Below are 13,494 nucleotides of genomic sequence, written 5' to 3' on the forward strand. Positions count from 1 at the left end.
GTGGGAACATAAAACAGGTGATAAACAGTACTACTTAAGGTTAAATTACAGAAAATTCTTAAAATACTAGACAATGGTTAGTGAATGTGATATTTTAAAGCTGGACAGAATGGTCCATTTGTCCTTTCTGAATTAAAATAATATGAAAAAATGGACCAGACACAGGGGTGCACATCTGTAATTCTAGCAACTCTGAAGGCTGAGGCAGGAGAATCACAAGTTTATTCAGCTTGGGAAACTTAGCAAGACCCATTCAAAATTAAAAGATAAAAAGAGCTGGGGATATAGTTTAGTGGAAAAGCAGCTGTGGGTTCAATCTTCAGTACCACAAAAAAGATACTACTAGTACTACTAATAATAATAACAATAACAATAATGATAATAATATGAGGAAATAAGCTGAATATTTATATATTATACAAATTTTAGAGCAATTTACTTTAGTTAACTTCAAAACAAGGCTATGAAGTAGAAAATCAGAGATTGTTATAGCATTTTATAAATAAAAAATTAAGACATATAGAGGTTCATTAACTTATAGAGGATCTTACTTCTCATTTATACTGTCTCTGTGGGGGGAATTGTGCAGTCTAGAGAAAGAGGAAACATTCAGAAATGAAACAGCCCTTTGCTTCTCTATCTCCTGAGACGTTTCCCTCTCTCTTTCATATCTGTCTTCTTTCCCTTGATAGAATCTGAGCTTCCAAGGGTAGCAGTATATAAACTTTCTTCTCTAATTTGAGAAGAGAGCTTATATGCATATCTATTAATTTGTTCATTATCTTCTCATTTATTCATTATCACTTACTCAGCTACTTGTTCACTTATTCTTGCATTATTACACAAGCACCATCAGGTATCTAAATGGAGAGCCCTTGGGAGATTTCCTGTGGATGGACAGACTACAATAAGAAAAGACTGCTACCCTTGGAAGCTCAGATTCTATCAAGGGAAAGCAGACAGATATGAAAGAGAGAGGGAAATGTCTCAGGGGATAGAGAAGCAAAGGGCTGTTGACTTCCTGGAAATAAAGCCAAGTGCCTGCATTCTTCCTGACTACCCGTGTGAAAAGAAATCCTGGGAATCCTAAAGCCTAATTCTGACTACTTCAATACCAAAGCTGTTAAAGCCACATTTTTTCAAATATCGTGTTGGCAAAGACCCTGGTTGAGGACAGGATCAAAAATCAACCACCCACACTAAATTTACACATTGGAAATATTATATTCCTAGCACTTAATCACTCCTATTTGTGCCTGTCTTCTTAAGAGTTGTGCAGGCCCATAACCAGAATGTAACTAAAATCTTTAATTTTGTTCCCAACTCCTCTAAAAATCCCTGTGAGGATGCTCAGCATTCTTGTGATTATTTTTCACAAAAGACCATTTTTCTGCCTCTAGAGAATATTGATATAGCATTTTGTGGTTAAAACCCAAGACAGCCTTGGCAGGCACCAGCCTGATGTTTATTTAAAAAAGAATTAATCCTAGAACTTGAAGGGCATCGCCCACATTTCCTGATCTATTCCTACTGTGAATCTGCCTGGCCGTTCTCCCATCACAAGATCACCCTATGCTTGTAGATCTGCCAAGGAGTCAGAGCTTGAACCTGAAAAGCATCTTCAACAGTCTGCGGCGTATTTCCTTTGTCTTAATGGAGTAGATGACAGGATTCAGCATGGGAGGCACAAAGAGGTAGAGGATGGACATTAGAATATGGACAGCATGGGGTAAGCCAGCCCCAAAGCGATGCACAACGGACACACTGACCATGGGCACATAGAAGATGAGCACAGCCAAGATGTGGGACACACACGTATTGAGGGTCTTAAGGCGCTCCTCCCGAGAGGCAATGGCTAGCACCGATCGCAGGATGAGTACATAGGAGATGAGGATGAGTGCAGAGTCCAGGCCAAAGGTGAGCAGCACAATAGACAGCCCATAATGGCTATTGAGGGAGATATCAGTACATGCCAATTTAATCATATCCACATGAAGGCAGTAAGCATGGGAGAGAATATTCTGGGCGTGGCAGAAGGGCAGTCTGTGCAGCAGCAGTGGGAAGACCAGGATGAGGGCAAAGCTGCGGAAGACAGTCCCCAGTCCCATGGCCAGGATGTGGGTATTGGTGAGCACTGCAGCATAGCGCAGCGGGTTGCAGATGGCCACATAGCGATCGACACTCATAGCCAGAAGGATGCCAGACTCTGTCCAAGAAAAGAGGTGGATGAAAAACATTTGAGCCAAGCAAGCATTAAAGGTGATCACTCGGGCACGGAAGCAGAGGGCAGCCAGCACAGTTGGCAATGTGGACAAGGACACGCCCAAGTCATTGACTGAGAGCAGGGACAAGAAGTAGTACATGGGCTGGTGCAAGCTCTCTTCCTCCTTTACAATGAGGAGGATCAGGCTGTTGCCCACGATAGAGATGGCATAGCATAAAAGGAGAGGAACGGATAGCCAGGTCTCCATGTCCTCCATCCCTGGAAAACCCGTCAGAATAAAGCTGGGAGCATCAGAGGAATTGATCCTGAAGTTGCCCATGAGAGAATGAGGACATTAGTTATCAGTCAGGTGGATCTTTCAGAGAAACTACACCATACGTTTAAGATTGTTACTGTTCCTAGAGAGGAAAAAGACAATGCCAGAGTTTATAAATTGCGATTCCATTCACGAAATTCACTGGTGGAATAGGCAGTTGATTATGAAGTAATAGCTGTTGAAATAAAGGCTTCTTTTTTAAACCACTTACAGAAGAGTAGATTTCAGGGCAGTTACCCATCTCATTTGTTTTCACTAGTAGACAATTAGACATCTGCCTTAGGAACATTCTGTTGGCAAGCTTTCAGACAATTCAAATTTCAGAGCTATGATCATATCTAATGTACTAGAAATGTTAACATTTACAGCCATTCTGCAAGATTGGTGAACAAATGTGCAAAAAAGGGAAAGGAATCACCCCAAGTTTTCTGGTGTCAAAGTTACACAGCAAAAATCTGAATGCTGTAATACCACTTCAATCCCAAGGTCCTTATATATTCCAAGACCCACCATGTCTTTGTAGGATGCCTGGAAAATAAATAGCTCCTAAGAGGCATTGTAGTGTTTCAGTTAAGGGTTTGAGTCCTAGTGTAGCTACATAATACCAATGTTACATTAGGAAGTTTTCTTAAACTATTTTCTTTACTTATAAAACAGGGCAAAAATAGAATTGCTGTATAGACATACAGATATACATATGTTAGAGGAGAGAGAGTGAAAGAGAGAAATTGGACTTATCAAGAGAGAAATTGAACATATAAAACGATTAGTAAGCATTACATATATAGATATTATAACATATATATATACATATATATATATATTGCTTTTAGTTTATTGTTGCTATTTAAAACAATGTTTATATGGGAAATTTATTATACTTTGTGTTTTCTTTAACAAAAAAAGTGTATGTGTTACATAAAAATATTTCAAACCATTTATCTTTACATAGTAGTTAGTGGTACAGCTAACAAAAGTGAAATACAAAGACTTAAGAAAGAAAAATTATAACATTAAAAATATTCCACCCATCACCTTAATTTTCCTATGAACTTATAAAAATGGCATTCTTTCATGCCCTTAGCAGATTATTGTTGCTCCTCTTAGAAAGATTCTCATCCGGGAAAAGGTGAGGAACATTACCTTACTTCAGCCCCAGCAAGGTTATGAGAAGATGATAAAGATACAATACAAGGCATTCTACATCCTTCCCTCACTCTCTTGTGCACCATGGAATTTCAGGAATAGCATTTGAGGAAGGAACTACATTTAAGGATACTTCATGCTATTTCTGTTGCATACCACAAAACCTTTGCAATACCCTGTAAAAATGTGGCTTCACCTACCAATTTCATAACTTAGGTATTAGATTCCCTTCTGCCACTCATGAATTATTCTGAATACTTGAGTGTAATTACCTATCCTTGAGTAATTTTTTATAACACTGGCATAATAATTATTTTATATGACCCTCAGGAGAGAAATATATTTTTCTCTGTTTAATCACATTAGTCCTCAGAATGGAATTATCTACTAGGGGTACAAAGGTCTGAGAAAGAGTCCCAAGGACCTAATCCTAAGCAGTAGCATTTAATATAAAGAGGCAGGAAAAAGGAACCAGATAATCCCTGAGAAACCTGTCCCATGCAATGATCCCCCATCATTATCATGCAATACAAAGTAATAGGCATTGAAGATTTTAGAGAAGATGGTCTCAAGGCCACCCATCTTCTTGAACAACCCACATAAGTCTCATTCCACCAAGTAAAACACTTTTCACCATAAGGAAATTGTCTTAAACTAAAAACCTTCTGCAGCAGAATAAAGATGGATTTAGTATCTCCTTCCTGATGTACCTGGAAATGATGGAGTGCAGCTGAGTGGCCTCTGCTGACAGGGTCCTTTCTGTTTCCTAACATTTTTCCATATATTCACATCAAGCAAAAAGCGGGGAAAGAGTGAGGAGGAAAAATGACAAAAGAGTAAAAGCGTGATAGGAGAACAGGGAAAAGAGAGATGGAAAATGGACAGAGAGAAAAGGATGAAAAAGATATAGGAAATAAAATGGAGGTGAGAAGGGGCAGGTGAGAAAAGGGAAGCAAGATTGAAGGAGTTTTAGTGAGGTAGATAAATAAAACAGCTACAAGGCCACGCCCCAGCCTGTCTCAGGTGCTCCTGGAGAAGTGGGCTGTGCTGTCCCCAGGCCAGGCCAACGCTGTGGAAGACCCCACACTCATATCACAGTTCATAGGAGCTGACTGTCAACCTCTGAGCAGTGGAAGGGCTGTAGCGAGACCTAATATTCCCTAGACAAAGTCTGCTGGGAATAGGCTCCTCGCAGCAGGATCCCAGTGTTCACTTCCTGCTACTTATTCCCTAAGGTGGTTCAGAACTCTGTGCAAAGACCAAGGCAACACTCCCAGTCTTCCCAGCCAAGCAGGGCGTATCTGCCGCCACACCATGTCTCATGGTTCCTGTCATCATGTAAGCAATCTGTCATTAGGATCCTCTGCCAAATGATACTGGTATATGGTGCCCTTAAACCAGAAGATTCTGGAGGGGTTCAGAAGAGCTGAATTATATATATATATATATATATATATATATATATATATATATATATATATATATATATATATATATGATAAAGTATATTTACAATATAGGGCAATGGTAGATGTTTGGCTATCTCAGTTCTGGTTTAAAGTTGAATAAGTCAGAGCTATTAAAGGGACATTTCATGAAAAAAGTATAAAGAGTCAAACAATGATTTTTTCACACTTTCACCTAAAGAACTTGTTTTAAAGTTGTGATTAAAAAATTATCAGGAAGCTATGTTATTATTAAAAAGCTAAATACGTTCAAACAATTGAAGTACTATATTTAGTAATTGCAAGTAAAATGTAAATGTTTCAAACTCACTGTATGATGCTTAAGGACAAAAAATTAATGTCATGTGCATTTGTGTTTGTATACTTTTAGAGAAGATGTACACCAGAAAAGATAGTCATTATCCAATTAAAATTATCTTTATCAAGTAATTTCATATATTTTGAAGTTGTATTTAATATGATTTAATCTTGTAAAATGTTTCCTATTTCTTAGTAATATATAGTTTTCTCTTATGTTACATAATAAATAAAAATTAATGTAAAGTCTGACAAATAAACGGGAATATTTCTGATCTTTACATGCTTAATATTTATTCAATCTCAAAATATTATACACGTATAATGCACACATGTGTACCTAGGTACTGCAAGTTGACTGTGCTGCACGTTAAGCTCGTCTTTTGGCTCCACCACTCTGTCTGTGCTCTGCTTTCCCATGCTCAGGTGGGATCACACTTTTTCTTTGCCTGCCAATTGCCTGTCAGGTTTTGCCAACAGGAAGCATTAGAGGCAGACTGGAACACTGGAAGAGGCTTAAGGGATCCTATTCATATTTTTTTTTGTCGGTGTCACCCAAGAATCTGTTTTTTCCTAAGCAAAGCAGTTAAATCTAATAGAAGCAGTGGCTTCTGCTTACATTTTTATTTGTCCCTTATTTTTCAACAACCTCAACATGTCCCTCAATGTACCAGCATCAGCTGACTGGACTATCTCCTTAAAGATCTGTGCATCACCTCTGTGAGTCTCCTCCTCGAGTTTCAAATAGCCAGAAACTACTTTCTTGGGACAGTTACTAATTAATTATAGCAGCTACTCTTATTTAGGGCATAAATCCTGCACTATAGAAAAAAAGTCATTCCCAACCAAGTTATTTATGTGGATAATTTCTTACAGCTTAATTTTTATAAATAAAATTGAGAATAACTGAATGTGAAACTTTCCTCATTCCATTGGTCTTGACTTGTAGACATGTAAAGTAACTTTGGAGAAAAAAAAATCAAAGGCATTCCTATATATCAGCAACAAAACTTCTGAAATGGAAATGAGGAAAACCACTCCATTCACAATATCCTCAAAGACAATAAGATACTTGGGAATCAACCTAACAAAAGAGGTGAAAGATTTATACAATGAAAACTACAGAACCCTAAAGAGAGAGATAGAAGAAGATCTTAGAAGATGGAAAAATGTACCCTGTTCATGGATAGGCAGAACTAACATCATCAAAATGGCGATATTACCCAAAGTTCTCTACAGATTTAATGCGATGCCAATCAAAATCACAACGGCATTTCTTGTAGAAATAGATAAAGCAATCATGAAATTCATATGGAAAAACAAAAGACCCAGAATAGCAAAAGCAATTCTAAGCAGGAAGTGTGAATCTGGAGGTATAGCAATACCAGATTTCAAACTGTACTACAGAGCAATAATAACAAAAACAGCATGGTACTGGTACCAAAACAGGCAGGTGGACCCATGGTACAGAATAGAGGACACAGAGACCAATCCACAAAATTACAACTTTCTTATATCTGATAAAGGGGCTAAAAGCATGCAGTGGAGGAAGGATAGCATCTTCAACAAATGGTGCTGGGAAAACTGGAAATCCATATGCAACAAAATGAAACTGAATCCCTTTCTCTTGCCATGCACAAAAGTTAACTCAAAATGAATCAAGGAGCTAGATATCAAATCAGAGACACTGCGTCTGATAAAAGAAAAAGTTGGCTACGATCTACATACTGTGGGGTCGGGCTCCAAATTCCTTAATAGGACACCCACAGCCCAAGAGTTAATAACAAGAATAAACAAGTGGGACTTACTTAAACTAAAAAGTTTTTTCTCAGCAAGAGAAACAATAAGAGAGGTAAATAGAAAGCCTACATCCTGGGAACAAATTTTTACCCCTCACACTTCAGATAGAGCCCTAATATCCAGAATAAACAAAGAACTCAAAAAAATTAAACAATAAGATAACAAATAACCCAATCAACAAATGGGCCAAGGACCTGAACAGAAACTTCTCAGAGGAGGACATACAATCAATCAACAAGTACATGAAAAAATGCTCACCATCTCTAGCAGTCAGAGAAATGCAAATCAAGATCACCCTAAGATACCATCTTACTCCAGTAAGATTGGCACCCATTATGAAGTCAAACAACAATAAGTGCTGGCGAGGATGTGGAGAAAAGGGTACACTTGTACATTGCTGGTGGGACTGCAAATTGGTGAGGCCAATTTGGAAAGCAGTATGGAGATTCCTGGGAAAGCTGGGAATGGATCCACCATTTGACCCAGCTATCGCCCTTCTCGGACTATTCCCTGAGGATCTTAAAAGAGCGTACTATAGGGATACTGCCACATCAATGATCATAGCAGCACAATTCACAATAGCTAGACTGTGGAACCAACCTAGATGCCCTTCAATAGATGAATGGATAAAAAAAAAAGTGGCATTTATACACAATGGAGTATTACGCAGCACTAAAAAATGACAAATCATGGAATTTGCAGGGAAATAGATGGCATTAGAGCAGATTATGCTAAGTGAAGCTAGCCAATCCTTAAAAAACAAATGCCAAACGTCTTCCTTGATATAAAGAGAGCAACTAAGAACAGAACAGGGAGAAAGAGCATGAGGAAAAGATTAACATTAAACAGAGACAAGTGGGGGGAGAGAAAGGGAGAGAGAAGGGAAATCATATGGAAATGGTAGGAGACCCTCAATGTTACACAAAATTACATATAAGAGGTTGTAAGGGGAAGGGGGGGGGAAACAAGGGAGAGAATTGAACAACAGCAGATGAGGTAGAGAGGGAAGATGGTAGGGGAGGGGAGGGGGGATAGTAGGGGATAGGAAAGGCAGCAGAATACAACAGTCACTAATATGGCATTATGTAAAAATTGTGAATGTGTAACCGATGTGATTCTGCAATTTGTATTTGGGGTAAAAATGGGAGTTCATAACCCACTTGAGTCAAATGTATGAAAGATGATATGTCATGAGCTTTGTAATGTTTTGAACAACCAATAAAAAAATAAAAAATAAAAAATAATTTAAAAAATTCTATAATTTTCATTAAGAAAAATATTTCCAAAAACATATTTAATAATGCATGAAATTTAAAGATTTTAATATTGCTTTTATTGAAGTATCACCATGATAATTACAATAAAATATTTTTACATTGAAACCTATTATTTTAGGAAAAAATAATTCCAATTTATATACATCTTTTAAAATTTTTTTAGAAGTTGATGGATAATTATTTTATTCATTTATTTATATGTGGTGCTGGGACTTGAACCCAGTGCCTCACACATGCTAGGGAAGTGCTCTACCACTGAGCCATAACCCCAGCCCTCCAATTTATATACATATTTTAAGTATGGGAGTTATCATCATGAGATATAAAAGTAAAAAATGAATAGGTAGGATAATGAACCAATTCCAAGAAGACAAAGCAATAATATTATATTTCTGACATTTCAGAAAAACTTTCTCATATATTTTAAATAAATAATGGTAAATGTAATACTTCTAGATGTCCATTGGTACATTTAAAATAGTGATATTAGAGGTTCATTTTTAAATGTCAAAATTCACAATACACTGAAAATTACATATTTTTTTCTAATATTTCTGCTTTTAACAATAACTTCTAGACATCTACACAAAAGTTTTTGAAGGGGCATGTACTCATCTATTTATTTGTTCTAATTCATTACACATAACAGCAGAATGCATTTCAATTCATAGTACACAATGGAGCACAATTTTTTATTTAAGGAAATGAATAAAAATCTTGAAGAAAACTGGCTTGGATTAATTTGAGGAGAAAATAAATGTTGTAAGAGCAAAGTGCTCTGAAATGAAGGAGAATGAATGAATCCTGAAAGAGGGCTCTGATAGATGTAAAAACCTTCCTGAGATTAGATGCTAACTGTCATGAGATACAGTGAAGTGAATTCAGACCAGGCACTGATGTTAATTCCTACAAGGACTGGCTTTGTGGGCACACAACATGGGCAATTGCAATGAGTCATGCTCAGAAAACTCACTTTATTTACTACTCTGCTATCATTGCAAGTAATTATTTTTATCTTGGAACTTGCATTTTGTCCAAATGTGCAAAATGCCACCAGTCTGATAGTGCCACACTATGTGTACATGTCCAACACCATTATTTGCTGCACCATTCACATCAGTCTTTCACGATGCCCTTATAGGCACAGAATTCTGGTTGATTCACCCTGAGTGAGAATTCAATGAGGCTCATTAAGGTAAGATAAAAAGACAGAAAATAGAGTCAAGGAAAGAAGAAATAAGAATGGAGAATAAAACACATAGATTAGATATTTAATTTCCACTTTCATTACAAGTGTACCAAAAAGTTTTCCTGGCTCCTTTTTCTTTTATCAGCTACTTATTTTCTTTCTCTTCCTCAACAGACATACCACAAATCAAATCCCTAGAGAAGGCTACCTGATTTTTCACACCTGATTATCACAGAGGGAAGCAATAAATAATCTGACTTACCAAGACCTTCAACTAAAGGAGGCTGGAATAGAGAGATGAGCTGAAGACATTTAATGAGCTCAGAAAACCGGTTGCACATTCAGACCCTCCACTCCCTCATACCTCACACATCTAAACCTGCAGACATAGCTGTCACTTGCCTAAACACAACTTTGTATCCAGATACACACCTCCTGCCCAAGCCATCACACAACCATACTCCACCACACAGCTTCTCACGGATACCACAGATCTTTACTCAGAACCCCTATCACATCCTTCTACACCTGCAAGTGCACGTCTATTACTAAGGTAAGTGCTTAAAATCAGGTTTACCAGCAACTGTTCAGTAAAAATAAATAAATAAATAAATAAATAAATAAATAAATAAATAAATAAATAAATAAATAAATAAATAAAGTAATTCAAGAGTTAAGTTACTGTACTGAAATCTAGGACTGAAAAGAGGACCTCAAAAACTCAACCATCACGGAGACAAGATGCTGAGAAAAGTTGGGGAGGGAGGCCCATTGTGAAAAAGCTCAGTACCTTTTCCCTTGTTTCTCCAAGGAAGGAAAATAAAACCTGCTCTTACCCTAAACTTCCTAGTCCTCCCATCCATAGATGCAGAGAGAGTAGCAGATAAATTGCAACAACCATTTGAAAACATCCTTAAGAAGCAAGAGTAGGCCAGGAAGAGAGGACAAGGGAAGATCTAGTGATTTCAGGTCTCCAGACTCTGCCATTCAAGTTTCTTTCCCCCAAAAGTCCAAAATCTTCTGGTATCATCACTGGAAATCTCACTGCAAACAGGAAGGGGCTCCTTAGTTGTCTTCACTTCTTTGAAGTTCAGATAAGAAGTACAGAAAAGTTTTTGGAGTGTTAGAAATTGATATTAATTGAAATGGTTTTTTTTTTTTTGGAAGAGGTAGAAATTCAATTATTGGCCATATTAATGAACTGTGGAATAAGAAACGCCTAATTTCAGTTAAGAGACCTAATTTCAATTCTGCAAGTAACACGCCTGTGATCTAAATTACATCAGTTCACTTCTCTGAACCTGATCTTCCTGTTAGAAAGGGGTATGAATATTTAAACACTTTAGATTATAAGGACATAAAGGACTTGTAAAAGGAGAAGGAGGGGGCAGAGGAATGGGGAGGGGAAGCAGAGGTTTTATTCAGAGAATTCAAACATTTAATACCATGATATTAATCTTTGCTAACCTCCAAAATCTTATGAACCTGGTAAGCTGGATGATGTCATTCCTAGTTTGGACATAATAAACTGAGACACATAAAAAGGTATTAGGATTTTTCCAGTGCTACTTAGTGAGCTGATAGAAAAGAAGAAAATGTCTACAGAATCATGCCCATTCTAAATTGAATTTTTCCCCAAGAACAGAGAGATTTTTTTTCAACGTCACACATCAATCTTGTTACAGAATCTGGACTGAAACTCAGGTTTCCTGGCATTCTCTTCAGGGCCCTTTTAAGTACAAAAAAAAAAATATATTAAGGAGAGAATGTAAATAATGCTAGCTATTTCTCTACAGTCAAAATAAAATTCTTTGTTATATATTTATGGTTAGTGGGTAGAAAAGATGGTGGAATGAGATGGATATCATGACCCTAGGTACATGTATGATTGCACAAACAATGTGTCTCTACACCATGTACAACCAGAGAATTGAAACGTTGCACTCCATTTGTGTATAATTAATTAAAATGCATTCTGCTATCATGTGAAACTAAATAGAACAAGTAAAAAATAAAAGATATATTAAAAATATGCTACCATAAAAAAAAAGATCAGCACATCCTGCTTTCTCCCTCTATCAGTCTCTATTAACACCATTCTAATTTGGCTATATATTCTGTCATTACACTGATAGGCTTGCAGAGTGAGCTGACTTTGATACAGTTGAGCATGTTGTTGCCCAGAAAGCAAAGATGACTTTATCTCACTCTTTCTTCTATCATACCTAAAGGAATGTTTTTATCATTATAGGTATTAAATTAGAAATAGATATTAAATCATATCCGGGTTGTCTAGCGTCTTTTTTTGTTGTAGTTCTTATTTGCTTTTTTGGTATCAAGGTTTTTAACCACTGAGCCATATTCTCAGCCCTTTTTATTTTTTATTTTGAGACAGAGTCTCATTAGATTGCTTATGGCCTTGCTAAGTTGCTGAGACTGGCCTTGAACTTGGGATCCCCCTGCCTCAGCCTCTTGAGTTTCTGAAATTACCACTGCACCATTGCACACAGTTTGTCCAGCTTCTTACAAGGCACTTCAGGAGAAATATAAAAGTAAGCATATGGCGTATATCTGGGAAGACAGGTTACAAAGTGAGAAAAAGGGTGAATGCATCGTCAAATCATTGTCAAAAAGTTAAGGGCATGTTGTCCTTCAAAGAAATACTTTTCAGATGCTTGAACATGTAAAAAAACATTCTCCACAGTCTGATAACTATTATTTCACAGAAAGGTCATAATTTCATGTGAATCAACCACATGCCTGTTGTTCCAGGGTAGACATACCATCAACCCTTGGAAAGAACTCTTGATTTGCTAGGAAGGATGTCAGCCTCCAACATCAGTGATAACAGTCTTCCAGACACTCTCGTTCTGACAGGGATCCCAGGGCTGGAGTTTGCCCATATCTGGATTGCAATTCCATTCTGTGCCATGTACCTGGTAGCACTGCTTGGCAATGCTGCCATCATCCTGGTCATTGTGATGGACAGCGCCCTGCATGCTCCCATGTACCTCTTCCTTTGTCTTCTCTCACTCACTGACCTGGCTCTCAGTTCGACCACTGTGCCCAAGACACTTGCCATTTTGTGGCTCCATGCAGGTGAGATTTCCTTTGCTGGATGCCTGGCCCAGATGTTTTGTGTCCATGCTATCTATGCTCTGGAGTCCTCAGTTCTCCTGGCCATGGCCTTTGATCGATATGTGGCTATTTGCAACCCACTGAGATACACAGTTATCCTCAACAATACAGTAATAGGCAGTATTGCACTTGTTAGCATACTCCGTAGTATAGCTTTTGTCTCCCCCTTCATTTTCCTGGTGAGGCGACTGCCCTACTGTGGCCACCATGTCATGGCTCACACATACTGTGAGCATATGGGCATCGCTCGGCTGGCCTGTGCCAACATCACTGTCAATATTGTCTATGGGCTGACTGTGGCCCTTCTGGCTGTGGGTCTGGATTCCATCCTCATTGCCATCTCCTATGGCTTTATCCTCCATGCTGTCTTTCGTTTGCCATCTCAAGATGCCAGACGCAAAGCTCTGAGTACCTGTGGCTCCCATCTTGGTGTCATCCTCGTTTTCTACATCCCTGCCTTCTTCTCCTTCCTCACCCACCGCTTTGGTCACAACCGAGTTCCCAAGCATGTGCACATCTTTCTGGCGAATCTCTATGTGCTGGTGCCTCCTGTACTCAATCCCATCATCTATGGAGCTAGAACCAAGGAGATTCGGAGTCGACTTCTAAGACTGTTTCTCTTGGGGAAGATCTCAACATGA

General features: G+C 38.0%; 2 protein-coding genes across 2 annotated transcripts; one reads left to right on the plus strand and one right to left on the minus strand.

Annotated features, from left to right (window-relative positions):
• Positions 1–1,595: 1,595 nt before the first annotated feature.
• On the minus strand, positions 1,596–2,543 carry LOC308642085 (olfactory receptor 51I2-like; the record flags this gene model as incomplete). The annotated part of the gene is made up of 1 exon (XM_081280681.1): positions 1,596–2,543. The coding sequence occupies one exon, from the start codon at positions 2,541–2,543 to the stop codon at positions 1,596–1,598; it is 948 nt and encodes a 315-aa protein (XP_081136807.1).
• A 9,994-nt stretch (positions 2,544–12,537) lies between these two features.
• On the plus strand, positions 12,538–13,494 carry LOC308641742 (olfactory receptor 52D1-like; the record flags this gene model as incomplete). The annotated part of the gene is made up of 1 exon (XM_081280353.1): positions 12,538–13,494. The coding sequence occupies one exon, from the start codon at positions 12,538–12,540 to the stop codon at positions 13,492–13,494; it is 957 nt and encodes a 318-aa protein (XP_081136479.1).

Source organism: Spermophilus citellus (assembly GCF_964194105.1).
Source record: "Spermophilus citellus genome assembly, chromosome: 2".
In the NCBI taxonomy this organism is placed as follows: domain Eukaryota; kingdom Metazoa; phylum Chordata; class Mammalia; order Rodentia; family Sciuridae; genus Spermophilus; species Spermophilus citellus.